We start from the raw sequence: 22,880 nt of genomic DNA on the forward strand, positions 1-22,880 counted from the left end.
ACATTTGGAACATCTGAAGTTTCTAAGTATTTCTAAAGCCTGACACATCATTGTCCTTAGCCTTCCATTGCTTCAAAAGCATAATCCACAGTTGGTTTGGTCAACTCTGCAGATCATGTCTCGGGGACCCTCCAAGTCTTGTTTTCAACATGTCATTCCACTCAATAGTGTGGGTAATCCCAAGCCAGAATATCTTCCTCTGACATAAAGATTTTTTTGACGTCTTATTTGACATTCATCTTCTCCTGCAAGAGCAGGAGAATAAAGATGGTGGACTTTGTCCTTGTATTGACTACAGAAGTTTGAATGAAATTATGATCAAGAATAGTTATCCTATACCACTTAATACCGAGTTGTTCAATTGGGTTGAGGGAGCAACGATTTCACTAAACTCAATCTGAGATGATCTTATAACTTGATACATACTGTATATGGGCACGGGATGAGCATCAAACCGCCTTCAACACCTAGGATAGGCATTTTGAATATCTGGTTATGCCCTTTGGTTTATGCAATGCCCCCACCGTGTTTTTCATAAATTAAATCTTTGGTGATCTCCTTTAAGTGCTTGGTTGTTTATTTGGATGATATATTAATCTTTTCAAAAGATCTGGTATCTTATCGCCTCCAAGTCAAGAAAGTTCTCCATCAGCTTTGTTCTTTTGTAAATTGGAGAAATGTATCTTCAAAGTTCCAAAAATTCCTTTCTTGGGGTACAATATCTCAGATTCTGGTCTTCAGATGGATCCTGAAAAACTTCAAGGGATTCTTGACTGGTCTCTTCCAAGCTCAATTAAAGCTGTGCAAAAATACCTTGGTTTTGCAAACTATTTGCACAAGTTCATCAAAGGCTACTCCACTCTTGTGGCACTATTACAGGCTCAGATCCAACTCAATGGTCTGTAGAGGTTCAATCAGTTTTTCAACTCCTTTCAGCTCTGGTTTTGAAGCAACTAGATGTTTTTGGCCATTTATCCTTGAAGTGGATGCTTCAGTGGTGGATGTTGGAGCAGTTCTATCCCAGCACTCTAAGGTTGGGAAGCTTCATCCTTGTGGGTTCTATTTATGAAAATTTCTGCCAGCTGAAAACAATTACTCTATTGGAGATCAGGAGTTTCTTGCCATTAAGCTGGCATTAGAGGAATAGAGGTATTTACTGGAGGGAGCCAAAAACCCAGTATATGCTCTTACAGATCACAAGAATCTGTTGTACTTAAAATCAGCTCAATGCCTTAATCCAATAGAAGCTTGATGGGCATTATTCTTTTCAAGAGTTGACTTCAAGGTTTCTTTCCATCTGGGATCCCAAAATTGTAAAGCATAAGCTGATTCTCGCTCTTTGGAACAAGATGAAGATTCTGTGAAATGTGTTCAACACAAAGTTTCTCGTCAAGCTCCAGCTGGACAACTTCAACTACTAACTGTTGCTCAACATCATTGGTCACATCTCTGTATGGACTTTATCAATGATTTACCCCCGTCCGGTGGTTATAACACCATTTGGGTCATTGTTGACCGTTTCTCGAAAATGGCCCATTTTGTCCTGGTCTGCAATCTGCCCCAAATTGGTTTGATTGTTCCTACGAGAAATTTTCAGACTTCATAGTCTCCCTTCGGAGATCATATCAGATTGCGGAGTATAGTTTGAAGCAAGATGCTGGAGATCTTTGTGTTCAGCGTTTCAAGTGAGATTAAAGTTTTACTCTGCTTATCACTCACAAACCAATGGCCAAACTGAGAGGGCAAATGATGATCCAGAAACCTTCCTATGACTATACATATCTTTCATTCAAGGGTTGTATTACTACCCTTGAAAGAATTCGCCCACAACAATCATTATCATATCTCCTTGAATTCTACTCCATTCTTTACAGTTTTTGAACTCCACCCCTGGGGACATAAATTTCAACCTTTACCTTCAGCTGACATGCCAGCTGCAGGCTCCAGGCTACAACAATTTGTTAAAAATTGGGAGGAGGTTCTTTCTTCACTCATGAAGGCTTTTTCAAGGTACAAAGCATTTGCTGATCGTAATCGTCGTGCAATTCCAAGTCTTAAGCCAGGGGACCATGTATGGTTGTTCACCAGCAATTTGAGACTGAGAGTTCCCTCCATGAAATTTGCTCCACTCTTTATAGGACCATTTTCAGTGATACAGGTCATCAATCCTTTGGCTTACAAGTTAAAGTTATGTCCTTTCTACGAATTCCCTGAAACGCTAAGTACCCTAACAAGGCCAAGAAGTGTCCTGGGGCCACTTATAAAAGGGAGGGTGGTACTGTCACAACTCCAGGTTCTCCTGTCTGACACTTATCTCTCAGGTGTCTCTCACGACTAACCTGGACTCCACTGTCATCCGGCTGCTACCTGTCATTCCAGCGCTGATCACTGACAGCTTTTGCTCTGTGATGCTGAAGATTGTTCTGACATCCCTCTCCATACAGCTCCCGCCAGCTGCAGTGGCGTAAGTTCATCCCAGATGCCCGGAGGCAAGTTAAAATTTGGTGCCCCCCCATCACAACCACAATTTGTATGCAGACATGCTATAGATAGAAGAAGATAGCAGCTGATGGTCTGACATGGAGCTCTCCACTAATGTATGGTGGCTTCTCAGGTGCCGGGAAGGGGTGCCATGTATTGAGGGTACACTCTGGGTACATAATTACAGCCCTAAGTGGGGTAAATATGTTGTGGACAATGGAGGAGGTGCCCCTTCAGACCTGGAGCCCGGCGGCAGGCGCCTCCATTGTCTCCCATAGTTCTGCCCCTGGCCAGCTGGTTGGTTTCCAAAGCAACACCGCTCTTGACCAGAATCTTCTATCTCAGCAGCATAGTTCTCAGTACTCTAACTCTACTGAGCTATTGCATTTCAGCATCACCATTCCCACTCCAGTATCACCAGTCCAGTCTCCAGCAACATTGTCCCCAGTCTGGTCTCCAGTAGCACTGGTCCCAGTCTGGTCTCTAGCAGCACCGGTCTTAGGGCCTGATTCAGCAAGGATCGCTATTCTGCTTATATGCATGCAACGCAGTTGCTAATATAAGTGGTAATATGCAAATGTTTGCATTCGCATTGCATTTGGAGCCTAACATAAGGACGCCCACTTCCCCTTACATCCGTAAACTGTGGCAACATACCAAAATAATTGGTAACATCGAGTAACATAGGACCCATATGCACAGGCAGGTCAGACCTCACTCAGGAATTGCTTAATTCAGCGCACGCTGAGTCCTCAGGCTGCGCCTGGTATCGCAGTGGCTAGTTTATGCACGCCCATGCAATTCCATTAAAATGCACTGGTACACCTGACCACACTCCCAGTCACCACCCACAAATGGCACTTCCTGTCAATCACTCTTCGAAGGGTCTGCATCGCCACATACGTATGGCCAGTGCGAATTTGTCCAATTGCGTGCATATAAGCAACTGCGATCCTTGCTGAATCAGGCCCTTAGTCCAGTCTCTAGTATCTAGTATCCAGTGTTAAACATTACCGGTTCCAGCCCAGTTCCAGTGTTATGCATTAGTGTTACACATTACCGTTACCAGGGCCTGATTCAGAGCCGCTCGTAAGCAGCCACTCGTTCGCTACGAGCGATGTTCGCACATCTGCGCATGCGTATGGGTCGTAATGCGCATGCGCCAACCAGTCATTGCGGTCGGAAATCGAGCACTCGCAAAATAGCGAGTGCCTGCTAATTTGAGTGACAGGATGAGGCGTTTGTGGGTGGTAACAGGGGAAGGTGCTTGAAAACGGGGAGTGGTGATCCGAACGCAGGCGTGCCAAAAGGTCAAAACGGGCGTTTTAAGGGTGTGCATAATTAACAAAGCAGCGTCATCGACCACGTCACTTGGTTGTTTCTTAGCCTGAACTGTTCGCATGATTGCGGTAGGAAAATCCTACCACAAGCACTGCGAGCAGTTCAGATGACGTAGGATGCGAGCGGCCAGGGGGCGTCTTTACAAAATAGCGAGCGCATGTTTCGTTCGCTCGCTCAGACATAGAGGCGTCAACAGACTGCAAAGAGCGAGCGCTTAATTTAAATAGCCGGCCCCTTTTTCTGAACGAGCGAGCGCAAATAGCGTCCGGCTCTGAATCAGGCTCCCAGCCAGGATCCAGTGTTATGCATTACCAGTCCCAGTCTGGGTTCCAGTGTTATGTATTACCTAACTGAGCCCGTCTGAGCCCGGTTCCTCAGCCACCCAATCAGCAGTCAACATGCCCTATAAAAGTGTTTCTCGGTAGACTAGCTGGTTTTCAGTGCAATGTTGCTCTTGACCAGTGGCTTGTGGCTCAGCTGCATTGTTCCCAGTACTCTGACTCTATTGTGTTACTGCATTCCAGCACCTCTGCTTCCAGTCCAGTCTCCAGCAACACTGGTCCCAGTGCTGCCTCTAGTATAACCGGTCCCAGTCCAGTCTCTGGCAACACAGGTCCCAGTCCAGCTTCTAGTATCAGCGGTCCCAGTCAGGTCTCCAGCATTACTGGTCCCAGGTTGTCTCCAGCACCATCCGTTCTAGTCTGTCTCCAGTACCAGTGTCTCCAGTTCTAGTGTTATGCATTACCAGTCCCAGCCTGGTTCTATTGTTATGCATTACCAGTCCCAGCCTGGTTCCAGTGTCTGGCATTACCAGTCCGAGACCAGTTACCATGAATAACATTACCGGTCCCAGCCCGGTTCCTGATTTATGTATTACCAGTACCAGCCCAGTTCCTGAATTATGTATTACCAGTCCCAGCCTGGATCATAGTCCCTCTAGTACTCTTGGACTTAGTCACCTCATCCACACTACTTGATACCTTCAGTAGGCACTACAAATTTATTGGTTCCAGTCTAGTATTCTCTAATACTCCATCCATGTGCAGAAATTTAATTACACCACCTACAGATGGGTCCACATACATCTAGCCTCCTTGCGCATTAAACAGGCCTTCCAGTTGCACCATGCTGTGGCGTGACTCGGTAGTGCTGAGTGTCTTGTCATGTGTCTTTTTTACCTTCAAATGCATCTTATTTGCACAATGATGCGCCTAGATAGCACAAACAGCTTCTGCTGATTAAAATGATATGAAGCATGCCTATGTTCTGTGAGCAAGTGCGGGTGTATCTGTATACGAAAGGCTATGTTACTGTCAGGATCTGCAGTTAAGCAGATCATATTGGTTGCAGTTTCCATCCAGAGGCACTGCATTAATTACTGCCTGTCTGTGTGCAGTGTCAGGTGCACGGTAATTACCCTCAGACTACAACTACCCAAGACAGACCAGCACTTAAGGCTCCATCCACAGCCCAAAGGCTGCATCTCAACCTTAGCTCTCAGGTTACCACTAGCCAAGACAGACCAGCCCTCAAGGCTGCTTCCACAGCCAAAAGGCTGCATCTCACCCTTGGCCATAGGTCATGACTAGCAAAGACTAATCAGCCCTCAAGGCTGCCTCAACAGCCCCAAGGGTGCATCACATCCTTAACCCTTGGTCACGACAAGTCACTGCATTCTAGACCTCAATGCTGGCAACTGGGCTTTAACCTGCCGGTCCCACTTTTAACCATTAAAACTGCAGCAATGAAAGACCACTCAAAGGGGTACTCCCACCAACTCACTACTCGGAATCGCAACAATTAGTGTCAGCAGCTGTAATGTAGCTACCGAGTCATAGTGAGCTTCCGCCTTATGTGTGGCGCGACTTGTAGCGCACAGAGGATAGATGTATGTGGTCACATCTGTAGATTCCTGCACACAGTTTCCTCTCCAGCTCCAGCCTTAGATCCCAGTCCGGGAATACAAACTAATCCTGATCTAACACTTTCTTATAGGATACCAGTGTTTTTTTCTTTACCAGTTTCAACTTAGAGTCAGATCCCACGATATTCCAGTGTTTCATCACACTAATATGAAGCTTGTGTATCATATGATGTGATAATCATCTGTTTTTTTAAAGACTTCTTTGTTGCTCCAAACTGATCTGGTGTGGAGTGCTGCTACAGGTGTCAGAAATGTAATACACATGAATGAATACCTAATGATATAAATGTATTAACACATGTAATAAGCAATGAATATAAATAGCATATCAACATAAAAAATGTGTAGTTATTCATGTGTATTACATCTCTGACACCTCTAGCAGCGCTCCACACCAGATCAGTATGCATTACTATATTTTAGAGGGTCAGCTCTCAGTGGTAGCAGCAGCTAAGAGCAGCAAGAGTTTAGATTACTACACATTTGAGTATAGCGACTCCTCCTCTTTCTTTGTTTTGGTATTCTTTGTTGCTGCAGCTGCATTGTGAAATTTATCTTTAGCTCATGTAAAGCCTCTTTGAACAATTGCTGGTGAGGACCCCCATTCTATGAGCCTCCCTCTCTTCTCTGACATCTGGGCTTCAGCCTTGATTGGGTTCGCGTTTGTCCTCAGAACCCTCACAAACTGCGATATTAGCGTCCATCCTTGTGGGCTGTTGAATGGAAACTGGTGTGCTGTAGTAAAGATTTATGATCCGCAGTCTTCTTGTATAAGGTGGAACCCAAATTAGTGCCAACCTTATAGACTGTCACATCCAAAAATTTAATAGGGTCAGGTTGCATTTTGGTCATAAACCAAAACCATATAGGGGTCTCCAAACCATTTAGCTCACCCAACATCTTTTCAAAAGCTTCATCAGTATCCTGCCACACTATAAATATATCTATGAAAAGTACATAGCTTAAAATTCCGGGACCAAACTTAGGGTATACATGTATGTTTCTTCGTATTGGGTTATATATAAATTGGTGTAAACTGGGGCCAAAATGTACCCCATTGCAGTCCCAGTATTTGCATATAATAACCCTCACAATATTGAAAATGATTGTTGGTCAGTACCAATTTGATTAGACTGCATATAAATTCAAAGGCTAGATCCTTGATACAGTCTCATCAACAATCTATTTCTTACAGAACTGATGCCTTCTTGATGGAGTATCATGGTGTACAGTGATGAGACACCCTTGGTGCAGGGGCGTTTCTAGAGAGGAGGGGGCCCGTGTGCAGTGCCATGGGCCCCCTCCTCTCTGCCCGGCTGCCTGCAGTGCACTGAGCTGTGCACGGCCAGCGCCGGAGTTATAGACTCTGAGCACTAGAGTGTGCCCAGAGTCTATAGTGTATGCACAGGTCACCAGGAAAATGGCCACGGCAGCTATTTTCCCTGTACTGCGCATGCGCAAATGATGGGAAAATGGCCACCGCGGCCATTTTCCGGTCGTTTTACAGCACCAGACCCCCGTGCTAATGTGGAACTCTGGAGAGGTAAGTAATATTATGGGTGCAGAGTGTGCAGTGCAGGGCCCCCCTGGACCCAGGGGCCCGTGTTCCCCGTACATCCTGCACCCATTATAGAAATGCCCCTGCCTTGGTGGTAAACTTAATGTTGGATGTAAGATCGACCAATGAGCAAATGCTCTCCAAAAAATGGGGTGTATCCAGAATATAGCTGAAAACCTGCATAGCTAACAGTTGTAGAGTTTGATCGACAAACTGAGTGATCAGCTGAAGGACTGAACGCCTTGCAGAAATAATAGGTCTGCCAGGGGGTCTGTCCAGTCATTTATGTACCTTAGGCAGCATGTAAAGTATAGGACATACTGAAGAATCAACCTTCAAACAACTGGCCAGCATATGATCAATACATCCTGCCATATTAGCCTCTTCAGTCATTTGATCAACAGATACCTTGATGTCATACATTGGAATTTTAGCCATTTTTTTGTAGGTATTAATGTCAGACAACTGTGAATAAATCTCTCTATCATACTCCTCAAAATCTATCACCACCACCGCCCTACCCTTATTAGCAGGACAAATTACTATAAAGGTATTATTCTTTAACAATTTAATGGGCAACATTTGTGCATGATTCAAATTGTCATATGTGTCACGACCCAGGTTTTGCAGTGTGGAGGTTTGCCGTCCTTACCGGTGAGGGCACTGTGGCACGGTCCTTCTGGCAGGAGAGTTGGCGGGTGGAGATTGGCATTGCGTATGCACAGAGGTCTGCCAGCATTGGGCCATCCTCACAGGGGTAAGACTACTGGCGTCTCTGCATCACGGCTGTCTGGGCGCCACCATGTTGCCTTTGGCCATGTGACATAGCAGGCCAATTGTCTGTGGGTCACCTGCTCTCTCTGGCCTATCACGATCTGTTGCTGGGTACTTAAGGGTGTTTGGAGCGCCCTGTAGTTGCCAGTGCAACGTGTTTCACAGTTTCAGCTGTGAGAGAGTTCCTGCGCTCCTGAACCTGAGACCTGTGCTCCTGAGCTTGCCCTAGCTTCTTGTCTGCCTTCGGCTCCCTGCAGCCTGCAGCGCTCTGCCTTGCACTCAGCAGGAGATTGCCCTGCACCTTCCACCAGAACCTGGCCTGAACCTGTTTCCGCAGATAACCCATTCCTATACAGTCATCATCACAGCATTACCAGATTCTCCTTTCAGCCATTATCACAGCATTACCAGATTCTCCTTTCAGCCATCATCACAGCATTACCGGATTCTCCTTTTAAGCCATCATCACAGCATTACCAGATTCTCCTTTCAGCCATTATCACAGCATTACCGGATTCTCCTTTCAGCCATCATCACAGCATTACCAGATTCTCCTTTCAGCCATCATCACAGTATTACCGGATTCTCCTTTCAGTCATCCACACAGCATTTCCGGATATGCCTCTCAGCCACTATTCTGAATACCTGGATGTCCATTGCACTTTTACAGTCTTCCTGGATTCACCTCATTCATCTCTGTCACCGTTCTGGACATTCGTTTATTCCCACTCACTACACTTCCCTCCTGCCATATTTATTAGTTTGTTATTTCTGGACTTTAGTTTTTCTTATTGTTCATGTCTACCAACATTCACATTAAACAACCTATGTTTCAGTTTAAACTAGGGGTGAGCGGGCTCGGATTTCTGAAATCCGAACCCCCCCGAGCCCCCCGATCCGAGTCAGGCTTGACTTTTCCCGCCTGACTCGGATCTGAAATCGAGGCAAAACGTCATCATCCCGCCTTCCGGGTCTCGCCGGTTTTGGATCCTATATAAGGTACCCGCGTCGGCGCCATTTTCTCACTCGGCTGTGGACAGTGAAGAGGGAGGGTGGGAGTTAGGGCTGGCTGGGCTGTGTAGTGTAGTGTAGTGCAGTGTAGAGTTGTGCTGCGCTGTGCTGCTGTTGTCCATAGGGGCTGTGTCCACTACTTCAAAGTCCATAGGGGCTGGCTGGACTGTGTTGTGCAGTCAGTTGTCCATAGGGGCTGTGTCCACTCCAAAGTCCTGTGCAGTGTCCCAGTCCTAAAGAGGTGCTGTAGTGTTGTCCAGGGGGTGCTCTGTCCGTCAGGGGTGCTCCCCCCAAGTGCAAAAAAAAAAAATATTTTTTCTGTGTTTGTGAATTGTGTGCACTGTGGCTGCACGTGCATCAACAAAGGAGCAGCGCCAAGCGTGCGCCTGTGTCCCATAAGTAAAAGGCCGGCTGGCTTGTCCGTTAAAGGGTGCTGTAACCCCCAAAGGGCACTCCAAACAAAATAAAAAAATATATTTTTTTGTGTTTGTGAATTGTGTGTGCAGTAGCCGCACGTGCATCAACAAAGTAGTGCCAAGCGTGCGCCTGTGTCCCGTAAATAAAGGGCTGGCTAGATTGACCGCTAAAGGGTGCTGTAACCCCCAAAGGGCACTCCAAACAAAATAAAAAAAAAATTTCTGTGTTTGTGAATTGTGTGCACTGTGGCTGCACGTGCATCAACAAAGGAGCAGCGCCAAGCGTGCGATTGTGTCCCATAAGTAAAAGGCCGGCTGGCTTGTCCGTTAAAGGGTGCTGTAACCCCCAAAGGGCACTCCAAACAAAATAAAAAAATATATTTTTTTGTGTTTGTGAATTGTGTGTGCAGTAGCCGCACGTGCATCAACAAAGTAGTGCCAAGCGTGCGCCTGTGTCCCGTAAATAAAGGGCTGGCTCAATTGACCGTTAAAGGGTGTTGTAACCCCCAATGGGTACTCCAAACAAAATAAAAAAAAAATTTCTGTGTTTGTGAATTGTGTGCACTGTGGCTGCACGTGCATCAACAAAGGAGCAGCGCCAAGCGTGCGCCTGTGTCCCATAAGTAAAAGGCCGGCTGGCTTGTCCGTTAAAGGGTGCTGTAACCCCCAAAGGGCACGCAAACAAAATAAAAAAAAAATTTCTGTGTTTGTGAATTGTGTGCACTGTGGCTGCACGTGCATCAATAAAGGAGCAGCGCCAAGCGTGCGCCTGTGTCCCATAAGTAAAAGGCCAGCTGGCTTGTCCGTTAAAGGGTGCTGTAACCCCCAAAGGGCACTCAAACAAAATAAAAAAATTTTTTTTTTTGTGTTTGTGAATTGTGTGCGCAGTAGCCACACATGCATCAACAAAGTAGTGCCAAGCGTGCGCCTGTGTCCCGTAAATAAAGGGCTGGCTAGACTGACCGCTAAAGGGTGCTGTAACCCCCAAAGGGCACTCAAAACAAAATAACAATTTTTTTTCTGTGTTTGTGAGTTGTGTGCACTGTGGCTGCACGTGCATCAACGAAGGAGCAGCGCCAAGCGTGCGCCTGTGTCCCATAAGTAAAAGGCCGGCTGGCTTGTCCGTTAAAGGGTGCTGTAACCCCCAAAGGGCACTCCAAACAAAATAAAAAAATATATTTTTTTGTGTTTGTGAATTGTGTGCGCAGTAGCCGCACGTGCATCAACAAAGTAGTGGCAAGCGTGCGCCTGTGTCCCATAAATAAAGGGCCAGCTGGATTGACCGCTAAAGGGTGCTGTAACCCCCAAAGGGCACTCCAAACAAAATAAAAATATATATTTTTTTGTGTTTTTATGCATTGTGTGCGCAGTAGCCGCTCCAAAGTCCTGTGCAGTGCCCCAGTCCTAAAGGGTGCTGTAACCCCCAAAGGGCACTCCAAACAAAATAAAAAATTTTTTTCTGTGTTTGTGAATTGTGTGCACTGTGGCTGCACGTGCATCAACAAAGGAGCAGCGCCAAGCGTGCGCCTGTGTCTCATAAGTAAAAGGCCGGCTGGCTTGTCTGTTAAAGGGTGCTGTAACCCCCAAAGGGCACTCCAAACAAATTAAAAATATATATTTTTTTGTGTTTGTGAATTGTGTGCGCAGTAGCTGCACGTGCATCAACAAAGTAGTGCCAAGCGTGCGCCTGTGTCCCATAAATAAAGGGCTGGCTGGATTGACCGCTAAAGGGTGCTGTAACCCCCAAAGGGCACTCCAAACAAAATTTAAAAAAAATTCTGTGTTTGTGAATTGTGTGCACTGTGGCTGCACGTGCATCAACGAAGGAGCAGCGCCAAGCGTGCGCCTGTGTCCCATAAGTAAAAGGCCAGCTGGCTTGTCCGTTAAAGGGTGCTGTAACCCCCAAAGGGCACTCCAAACAAAATAAAACAATATATTTTTTTGTGTCTGTGAATTGTGTGCGCAGTAGCCGCACGTGCATCAACAAAGTAGTGCCAAGCGTGCGCCTGTGTCCCATAAATAAAGGGCTGGCTGGATTGACCACTAAAGGGTGCTGTAACCCCCAAAGGGCACTCCAAACAAAATAAAAAATAAAAATCTGTGTTTGTGAATTGTGTGCACTGTGGCTGCACGTGCATCAACAAAGGAGCAGCGCCAAGCGTGCGCCTGTGTCCCATAAGTAAAGGGCCGGCTGGCTCATTTCTTAAAGGGTGGTGTAACCCACAAAGTGCACTAGTCTCCAACAAAAATAAAAAATTATTTTCTGTGTTTGTGTGCGCCTTAGCCGCACGTATATATCAATATAACATAAATGGAGGACCAAACTTTCTCCGATAAAAATAAAATAGGGAAAGATCAAGAACCACTTCCTCCTAGTGCTGAAGCTGCTGCCACTAGTCATGACATAGACGATAACATGCCATCAACGTCGTCTGCCAAGGCCGATGCCCAATGTCATAATAGAGGGCACATACAATCCCAAATGACAAAGTTCAGGAAAATGACCTTGAAAAAAACATTTAAATCATCTGAAGAGAAACGTAAACTTGCCAATATGCCATTTACGACACGGAGTGGCAAGGAACGGCTAAGGTCTTTCCCTATGTTCATCACTAGTGGTTCAGCTTCACATGACGATGGAAGCCCTCCTCCCGCTAAAAAAATCAAATGAGTTAAGCTGGCAAAAGCACAGCGAAGAACTGTGCTTTCTAAGAAGATATCACAAATCCCCAAGGAGAGTCCAAGTGTGGTGGCGGTTGCAATGCCTGACCTTCCCAGCACTGGACGGGAAGAGGTGGCTCTTTCCACCATTTGCACGCCCCCTGCAAGTGCTGAAAGGAGCACCCACAGTCCACTTGCTGATATGCAAATTGAAGATGTCACTGTTGAAGTACAACAGGATGAGGATACTGGTGTAGCTGGCACTGAGGAGGAAGTTGGCGAGGAGGATTCTGATGGTGATGTGGTTTGTTTAAATCAGGCTCCGGGGGAGACAGTTGTTGTCCGTGGGATGAAAAAGCCCATCACGGTCATGCCTGGGCAAAAGACCAAACATTCCACCTCTTTGGTCTGGCAATATTTCTATCCAAATCCGGACAACAACTGTCTTGCCATATGTACCATATGTAAAGGTGAAATAAGTAGGGGTAGGGACGTTAACCACCTAGGAACATCCTCCCTTATACGGCACCTGCAGCGCGTTCATAAAAAATTACTGTCAAGTTCAGAAACTTTGGCTAAGACCGTAAGCAGTCCAGGGACACCTAAATCCCTTTTTCCTGTTTTATCCACAGAATCGGTGGATGAGGAGGATGAGGACGACATCTTGCCTTTGTAGAGCCAGTTTGTGCAGGGACACATTAATTGCCAGCTTGTTTTGTGGGGGCCCAAACGAACCAATCATTTCAGCCACAGTCATGTGGCAGACCCTGGCCCTGAAATGATTGGTTTGTTAAAGTGTGCATGTCCTATTTATACAACCATAAGGGTGGGTGGGAGGGCCCAAGGACAATTCCATCTTGCACCTCTTTTTTTTCTTTGCAGTATGTACTGTTTGGGGCCTAGTTTTTCAAACTGCCATCCTGTCTGCCACTGCAGTGTCACTCCTAGATGGGCCACGTGTTTGTGCCGCCCACTCGTGTCGCTTAGCATAGTCATCCAGCTACCTCGGTGCAATCTTTTGGCCATAAAAACAATAGTGTGAGGTCTTCAGAATAGACTGGAATTGAGTGGAAATGAAGGTTATTGAGGTTAATAATTGCATAGGAGCAGAAAAACCCACAAATTCTGTGATTTAAGCTGTTTTTATGCTTTTTTTTTCAAAAAAATACAGTTCCAAAACACAAAACCCAGAACCCAAAACACGGAAGGGTAGTTTTGGCAAAACCAATCCAGATCCAAAACACGAAGAAAGATCCAGATCCAAAACCAAAACACAAAACACGAAAAGTGGCCGGTGCACACCCCTAGTTTAAACCTGTTCTGGTGTTTTCTCCTGTTACCACCCTGGGTCCACAACACAGACTCTAACAATATGTAATGACTGGTGTATTTAACATTGAAGTCATTCCTTATTACCCTTAAAAAAGTTAAAATTTTATGGTTCACTGAGGAGGGGGTCAAAAGAGCTTAGGGTCTCATTCAGAGGCGCTCGCAAGTGCCTATGCGCTCGCAACCGGGTCGATGGTTAGCCCTGCGCACGTGCAGCGGGTGCGCAAGCCCTGGAGCGAGAGAGAAACTCTTTCGCTCCGTAGCTCTCTACAAAAGGGGCAGCTGTCGATGTTGATCGACAGCTTGCCCCATTTTGTAGGCGGCCCGGGGGGGTGGTTTCCAAAATGGAGGCATTCCTTAAGGAATGCCTACCGTTCTATGGGCGGCCGTACTGACATCATCAGTGATAAAAATAAGGAAGCAGCTGCCCTCATTCAGAACGAGCGCTCGCTTCTTTCGAGCGCCTCTGAATGAGGGCCTTAGTCTTTTCAAAATTGAACTACAGTCAGCATCATTACAGACATCTGAATCGCCAAAGTGATCTCATAGGCGGAATTTTCGCTCCAACTTGTATTGATCTACTGATGTTACATTTTTCACATGTAAGGCCCGTATTCAAATCCATGCGAAAGGTCCGAATCTGCGGTTAAGTGAGTGACGTCATTTCGCCAGGTGTAAATTTTCTGCCGTATTCAATTGTTGCGACATTTCACCGGAGCAGAAAGTCAATACAATGTACCCGGCAAAAAAGTTTCACCTCTGAATAGCCGGCGGAAAAAAGTGCAGAATTGCGGTTTTGGGGTGCAAAGATGCGGACACCACTCTGCACCCTTTGGACAGACCCCCAAAGGATAACGGCATCAAAAAAAAGCAAAAAAAAGAGGAACACCCCAAAAAAGCACTTTGGAAATGGGGGCCGTTTGCTGAATATGCGTTTTTTGCAGCACTTAAAACTTGACTTTAGCGATTTTTAACTATGCTTGCACCCATTTTCAAGTACCCCAAATTTGACAGGACTACTTATTTTCTCTCAAAAAAATGCTTAATGCTATAATTCACCACTTGTGCAAAGCCACTATTTTGGAGCAATTGACAACACTTAAGTACCCCAAATATCTTCAATAGGGGTAATCGGGGATCCCTAATATTAGTGCATCTTTTGGGGGGTGTCAGGCTGATTTCCCCAATTCTGCCAACACTTTTCGCCTGTTAGAGTTTCACTGGGCGCGTTTTCGCATCCTTTGGAATTGAATATGGCAAATAGCGGGGGCGCGCACGATAAGTTTCCACGGCTAAAACACGTGAAGTCGGCGAAAAGTTCGGCATGCGAAGAAGTATCACGGGTGCGAAACTAATTGAATACGGCCCTAAATAGTGTAACGAATCCCAAATCCATATTAAGCAAGGAGTTTTCCCCTGGAGTAAGGGTATAACTAGATAGAGTGATCACCTTGTCAACTAATAGTGATTCCTTCCACTTCTTATAGCCCCCCCTCCTTGTGTGTAAACTGTGGCATCTATTCTAATGGGGGTCAATGTACATTCCTCTTCCCTCCCTAAAAAAGGAACCAAAGGAGTTATGCTGCTGGGGACGGTAAGCAGTCTTGCCCCTCTATATCAGTGGAGTAGGAAGAATATGTGTCAATTGTGTATACCGGTTTCTCCTAAAACTTTGTATGTTCCTGCGGGGTCTGCTGGTAGTTTCTCCTGCTAACCACCTGTAGACTGTATGCTGTTTATAGTCAAGGTTCACTGTCTCTAATTATTGTGTTAAAACGCTACTAGCTAATTTCTATACCAATCGATATTCATATTGAATTTGTCTATCCACTTGTGATAGATGTCCTTAACTCAGTTAATTCTGATCTGATCTTTCTTAATTCAGATCCCACCTCCCCTAACACCAATAGGATGAGATCTAGGAAACACTTATTAAGAACCCCAAACCACTTTGAACAAAATGTGAGATTGGTTCTCCCTATTGTTGGTATGTTATAAACATGGAATCCTCTAGGTATACGCTTATTTCAATGGTAGTCAGGCAGAAATTGCCCATGCAAGATTAGAATCACTTCTTTCTTATTTAATCTCAATAATCTATGATATAGATCAATGGAAAATTCTGCTGGTAAACATACCAAAATCTTCCTGACCAAACAAAACTTTACTTGCGTCATCATCAGTGAGTGATATTCAGGCATTTTCTGCCTCATGCAATAGATCATCATCCAGAAATTTTGTAGCGGATTGTGTCATATTGTGTCAATAAATCCACATACACTTAAAGTAAACTGTACAGTAATACTGATGTGCTGTAGAGACCTTTGCCTTACTCTCATTAAGATGGACCAACCCACTTATATTTCTGAAATTATCATCAACGCTTCAATGTTCCAAATCATATGATAGTGCCCCCCCCCCAAGCCTAATTCATTAGTACTGACCAAACAATCAACCTCGAATAAGGTCATACTTTGAAAGCAATCCACATACAGTACATGACATAAACCTTTGATTACAAATCGAAATACAAAACACATAATGATCCAGTGCATGAAAATCATGAGATAACATTCTTGTCATCATTCAAAACTGAAGACACCAATACTAAAAATAGCCCAACCATTTAAATCTGTCCGGGTACATAGTCGGGGGAGCAAACAAAGAGCACCTTTATCCAGAATCCAAATGCCATGAACTCACAGACACTGAGTTACATCTACTGATGTGCTCCTGAAGCAACCATAGAAGTGTCCCATCCACATAGGGTCAGTAATCCAATACACATAGAGAAGGGCACTCACCAGTCTTAAAGCAATTTAATAAACAGTTTTATTCATCCATAAAGCATCACATTGCCGCATACAGAGCCAACATTTCAGCTCACTCACAGACTTTAACCATGGCAGAACCATCTCCATCAAAGAACAGCAGTAAATGACCTGCCTCACATGAGTTTGCTATAAATTAAACTCCTCCTAAATCAGAACACCTGATTCCCCAGCAGGTACAGAAACCGTAAATACACATCATGTACATGTACCTGGAAGTGACGTGGAGTGAGGGCGGAAGTGCGGATCCATGCCCATAAAGGCCAACAAAAGAAGAAATTTGTCCCGGGTTCGCTTCGCTTACCACGATTCGGGCATGGTTGTTGCTAGATTAAAATTGGAGAAAGGACCTCTGACGTCACAACCATGTGACCACTACGGCAGAGCCGGTCCGCTGCCAGTGTTACTATCCTCGTGGGCATAGAGGGGGAATATAAACCTGTGGCGAGTGAAGCGAGCCACCGTGCCCGAAGCACGAAGAGCAAAGCGAGCCCGTGAGAGGACACTTTTGGGCCCCCACTTCTGAACCCTGCCCCTCCCCCTGTTGTCGTGAGTCATATGGTTGTAATGTAAGAGGTCCTGTAAACCACTTCGCTTTAGACCTAGTGCTTCGGGCACGTTTTATATTCTCTCTCTATGTCCACGTGGATAGTAACGAATGACATTGCACAGTGACTGATGATGTCAAGGTACATCTACGGATGGGGATTTATCCACTACCTTACTTGCCATGTATTTAAGGTAGCTTATACACTTTCTCACTTACACTATATTGTGCTCACCTGCATAGTACTAGCCAAAACTGTTATATATCCCTTGCCCCTCTGATCAAGCGGGCCTCTGCCGCTTCTTCATGCCGAAGCGTTCCACTTGTTGGATATTGTGACCGGCTCTAATAGCCAATCAGCATATACCACACAGATGCATTCCTCCTGTTAGGTACTGTGGAGTGCATGCATGGATGATTAAGTTTCCAGCAAATCACTCATTGACACTAGATTGTGTAATCTGGTAGCATCTTCGACCGGAATGGATATAGGTTTTCAAGAGACTAATCGCCCCCCAAAATAACTAATAATCCACAAATCCTAGTTTAGGCATATTCACCTCTGATTAGCAATGCAAACCCATGTATACCCACTATAAACAAACTTAACTTACAGTAAGCATAGCTATATATAAATATATAGTATATGTGTGTTTGTACAGAACATACAAACACACATATTACCTGTTAATAAATAAAAATAATTATGTTTATTACAGTTAATATGCGGTCAGTGAATATTTGGAGTTGGACCCATATGATGAATGTCAAACTTTGTGTAGAACAGAATAGATAGTGGGCTTATACCTGCAAGACTTCATACATTTAACTGGGTGTGACTTTCTGAATGAGTCAATATTGTGTGTGAAAGGAATTGACCTAATAGGATCGTGTTACAGGAATATCTCATTCGGATAAGTAATACACCTCTTAATATCAAGGTGATAGAATTGGGTCGAAACATACCTCATTTAAATCTATTATTATTAATGTGTTCACTGATATAAATTAGGTCATCCTGCACATCTGCTTAATGACCTAATTGTGTAATGTTAGGTGTAACACGCACGCGCGCTGGAGCAACGGGAATAAAGAGGACCGAGAATGAGGAGGGTAAGTATAATGGATGGAAGGAGTCTGGGAAGGGAGAGGCGAAGCAGCTAACCGGGATGATGCCAGTTTAATTTATTTACTAGTGAAAAAATAAAAGTCAATGATAAAATTGGGGATCTATGCAATATTTTTTTTCATTATTGTGAATAAATATTTTTATTTTAAATTGTATAGTTGTGGAGTGTGGAGGATGTACGTCTGCTCAGAGATTAATAGCGGTAATCCCTAACTAAAGATAAATATTAGGGACAACAAGACTCAACATTTATAAATACAAATTAATTTATTTATAGGTTTTAGTGCAGGACAAGCTCCACAAATGTTTGATCCTCCAACTAATAAGTCATGTCTGTTTCATCCCATACAGTATATGTAACCATATAATGTGTTTTAAAGGGTTATGGATTGGGCTATTAATTCCAGTGATACTGCAAACCTGCATCTATTTGCCCTGTATTTATCGGATTAATTGGAGCCAAGCATGTAAAGAGGTAATAACATTTTTAGAGGTTTTTATATGCAAATTTGAAGTCTTATTTATAAACGGCTTATGTTGTAAACTTGAAAAGAGTGGTTGAGATCACACATAAATGAATGTCCAAACTTCACTGATCCTACCTTTCAGATGTCAATGACTTCAACCTGTTTGTAAATCTGGCAGTACATGCTACCTACCACTTTTAGGTCAGCCACTGACAATAAACGTGCTTATGGGAGTCAATATCAGCTGAGCTGATTTTCTGCCCTGCCATAGTACATCTGGTGAGATTAGACTGGATCTGGCAGAATGGTGCCACACACAGCAAATTGACTAACTAGCTGTACATGTGCTGCCAGAGCAAAAGGGAGAGAATTATACAGTAGCAATTTTTCTCTTGTATTACTTCATTACTTAATGAAGAAAATTAAGCTGCGCTGATGTAACCTCATAGAAATGTTCCAAACCAGTGCATTAATGTATTTAATTTTTATAATTGTTGGTTACACAATATATTGTATTATAAAATAAACAGTGGTTAATGTAAATGTAAACCTGTATGTAGCACACACTGGAATCCGGGTCAATATCCTGGCACGGGGGATGTAGCGGGGTTAGGTTTGGGTTAGGCACTATGGGGAGAGTTTAGGCACTATGGGGGGAGGATAGGGTTAGGCACCGGGGAGGGAGGGGTAGGTTTGGGTTAGGAAGAGGGGGAGGGTTAGGATACTGACCAACAGGTGTCGGTATCCTTACCCTATCCAGATGCCAACATCTGGATTTTGACCACCAGGATCCCGAGCACCAGCATCCCATACCCAACCCCACACAGTGATTGATTAATGTCACTTTGTAGAGCTCAGGTGAGTACTCATTTAATGTCCAGAGCAGAATAATATATATATATATATATATATATATAAAACTTGTTATATGGTACCGTATTTAAAATTATATGTAATACTTGTCCTCCGGATTAAACAAATTATTCCGCTTTATAAGTATTCATCCACTTGAAATAATTGTAGCATTTCTCTGGAGTCTAGTTAAATGTATTATATCCAGTGGCTATTAGCACAATTGCGCATAGATAGAGCCTGCCCATGGTCTCTATTACAACCAGCCGTACCTTTCCTCCTTGACAGCCGAAGAATACTCAAAGTATGACGCAAAGGGCTCTATTTACTGCAATCCGCATAGGGAATGCAGATTGTAGTGTGATATTACCAACCGAATTCACATTGCGAATTAAGGCAGTATCACAGGGATTTACTAAAAATCCCTTGCAGGGACAGAACTTGCGATAAAGCTCCGTCCCTGCGAATCCCCTCCGCAGCTTATCACGGTATTTTTGCAAAAAATACTGATAAGTGCCCGCGCATGCGCTGACCGGCCGCCACTGCTAACCCACCCCCTGGCGCTGAGCCCCGCCCCCGCAATCCCGGACCCCCACCTCCCTTAATTGCACTTACCTGCATTATCCGGGCTCCGGTGATGTCCTCCATGACTCCGGTCAGCTGACATCCCATACTGCACTGAGACCCGGTCACCTGATGACCGGCCAGCAGTGCAGTATGGGAGACCAGCTGACCGGAGGGAGGACATCACCGGAGCCCCGAACTCCGGTCCCTGGACCCAGGTATGTTAATTTTTTTTTGTACTTTTTTTTTTGCAGTGTATCAACGTGTGGTCTGTTTAAACCACACAGCTGATCACTGGGGCCGGCTCCTGGGCTCTGCTCTGCACGTTAGAGCAGAGCAGGAGTCCGGTAACCGGGGGAGACCCTGGATAACGCCACCTCCTGGTGGTGTTATTATCACAGAGCTTCCCCAGGTATTTTTTTTCACAATTTATTTTTAATAACTTGCACACAGATTGCATTTCCCATTACAATTATAGAAAATGTGATCTGATTACTAAAAATAAGTGATACTTAGAATTTTACGAATTCTACTCCAATTGCCCTGTAGTAAATTTAGGTGAAACTAAAATAATGTGAAAAGGGTGTGAAAACACCCCTTTTCACTTTATTTTAGTAAAAAAATGATAATAAATAGAGCCCTTAGTCTGTGTTCCGCTTCTAACTGCTCCGCTCCACCAGACCCACAGGATTAGCCAGGAGACAGCACTGTAGGTAGCACAAGGCTCTCGTTGCTCTGTCCTCTGGGTGTAGGAATCAGAAGATTTGTAATATTATAATCAGCATGCAGCGGCACTGGTAATGGAAAAGTCCAGTCAATGAGAGGGCAGCCTACATCAGTACAGCTTTATTTTCTTCATTCTGTGTTTTGTGACCTTGGCAATACCTCTTTTCAGCTGCTGCAGATTTATATCTTTATATCCAAGGAGTCATTCAGTTGCTAAATAAACTTCATTACATAATATTTTATGTGAAGTTGAGGTGGCTCATATACAGAGAGCACAGAGCCGTAACCAGACTGCTTTGTACCCTGGGCCTGAAAGGGCATTGGCACCCCCGCTCCCTATTTTTCAAATAGAAACATAAGACGCGTGACAGTAAAAGGGGAGTGATCTCATGGGGAAGGGGCATGACAAATCTAATTTGTCCCGTACGAAGATGAAGAGGTACTGATCCCGTGTTAACACTGTTATCCAAGTGTCACTGCCAAATACACTGTGAATGCAATGGCTGCATTGATGATACACAATAATTATGCAGTATAACTCACCAGCTTTAGGAGAGCGCTAGTGAAGCTGCACCTACCTCAGAACAGCTGTGCACTAGCCTGTAGCCGGCAGTGTAGATCACTGACTGAAGGTATAGAGAGCTGCTTGTAGTGTATTTGCAGCAAATATCAATGGTGGGGAGGTCCGTGTATGTACCCTGCGCTGTTGGCTGAGCTCACCGGCAAGGGCACTCAAAGTGTGCTGGTTCAGGGCTGCCATCAGAAATTGTGGGGCATACAGCTCGACGTGTAAGGTGTCTGATTGCCATGTGAGAGGAGATAGGTTCGAGTCCCAGGAATTACAGTATTTTGAAATGTTTGTGTTAAATAAAGGAGGATGTCACTGAATGTGCTTGGGGAGGTGGCCAGATGAAGGGAGTCAGTCAGGGAGGAGAACGGAACGGACAGGAGATGCCGGGGGTAAAAGAAGTGGAAGCAACAAGTGAGAATGATTCTAAACAGAAAATTGACAGGCCTGAACAGTGCCCTCTGCCTTGCGTTGCCCTGTGCCATGGCACATGTCGCACCACCTTAGTTACGGCCCTGAGAGAGCATATGGCATTTAAAAATAAATATCAAACATCAAAAACGACATAAAGAGTAAAGCTGGGTACACACTATGTGATTTATTGCACAATATATAGTTTCGACTCAGATCAGAATGATATATCGGGCGGATCGCATAGTGTGTGCACGTGCCCTCTGGTGGTTCATCCCATCGTCCCATCTGCTGTGCAGCACAGCAGATGGGACAATGAGATAATGACGCCTTGATGCTAAATGCAGCATGGAACTACACATCGCGTTGTCGTCCACTGCATCGTGCCGTCATTAGGTAAACCAATCGTGTATTGTATACCCAGCATTAGACAGCTACAGTGTAGCTAACACAGAATTGCAACTTCTTTTAGGAGCTTCTATTATTATCAACAATTACCAATTGGGTCTATTTAAGTTAAAAATGTCCTAAAAGTGTAATTATCATTTAAGAGAGAATCTTACCCGAAAGTAAAACATCATTCAGAGCCAACTGCTTCAAAATCAGTGGATAACATTTAAAATAAGTAATAATGTATGAAACCTCTTTAATATTAACCAATATTTTGTAATCATTTAGGCTGAAGTTAGAGCTGGATTAAAGCCGAAAAAAATCATTGAAATCAATATACCATATATAGAGATGCCTAGTACTGAATTTGGTTCAATTGGTAAGAATGCAGTCTTTTGCAATAATATTGTTATTCTTCTATGGAAATATGGGTATACTAGCAGTTGTCCTCAGCACTGCCTGGGTTAGGCACTTACCGGAGGGTTAGGCACTAGAAGGGATGGTTAGGGTCAGGCACCTACTCCGATGATCAAGGTTAGGCACCAGGAGGGAGGGTTGGAGTGAAGAGTAGGGTTAGAAAAAAACAACGTGTCGACCATTTTCATGTCGACCATTTGACCCTATAGACCATTTGTACCCGTCAACCTTTCTCCATGTCGACCTTTATTGTCCATGTCGACTTATTGTCTGGCGTGGCGTGGGCGACGGCATTGGAGATCAACTTCGCTTCGGAGAAAGAAGTTTAATCTAAATAGCGCAGTAATATATTTGAAATATGCCACGATAACATGCAGTATATATGTTGTGCCTATTACACAAAAGATAACAATTTAAATCTGGTAAAAGTATGCATATACTGTATTATAGGATTATGGCTATTATTTATGTTTTATTTTCTAC

At 44.4% G+C, this 22,880-nt stretch overlaps 1 protein-coding gene across 1 annotated transcript in view; it reads left to right on the forward strand.

Moving 5' to 3' along the window:
• The window catches only part of LOC148507599 (multidrug and toxin extrusion protein 2-like), a 156,312-nt gene that overhangs the window by 128,801 nt on the left and 4,631 nt on the right, over positions 1 to 22,880 (forward strand). The window contains exons 14-15 of the mRNA XM_088445879.1: positions 18,383 to 18,477; positions 22,269 to 22,359. Coding sequence (XP_088302005.1) covers positions 18,383 to 18,477; positions 22,269 to 22,359 — 186 coding nt within the window. The remainder of the gene's footprint in view (positions 1 to 18,382; positions 18,478 to 22,268; positions 22,360 to 22,880) is intronic.

Source organism: Taudactylus pleione, unplaced genomic scaffold (genome assembly GCF_031769625.1).
Source record: "Taudactylus pleione unplaced genomic scaffold, aTauple2 ptg000391l, whole genome shotgun sequence".
Classification (NCBI taxonomy): Eukaryota; Metazoa; Chordata; class Amphibia; order Anura; family Myobatrachidae; genus Taudactylus; species Taudactylus pleione.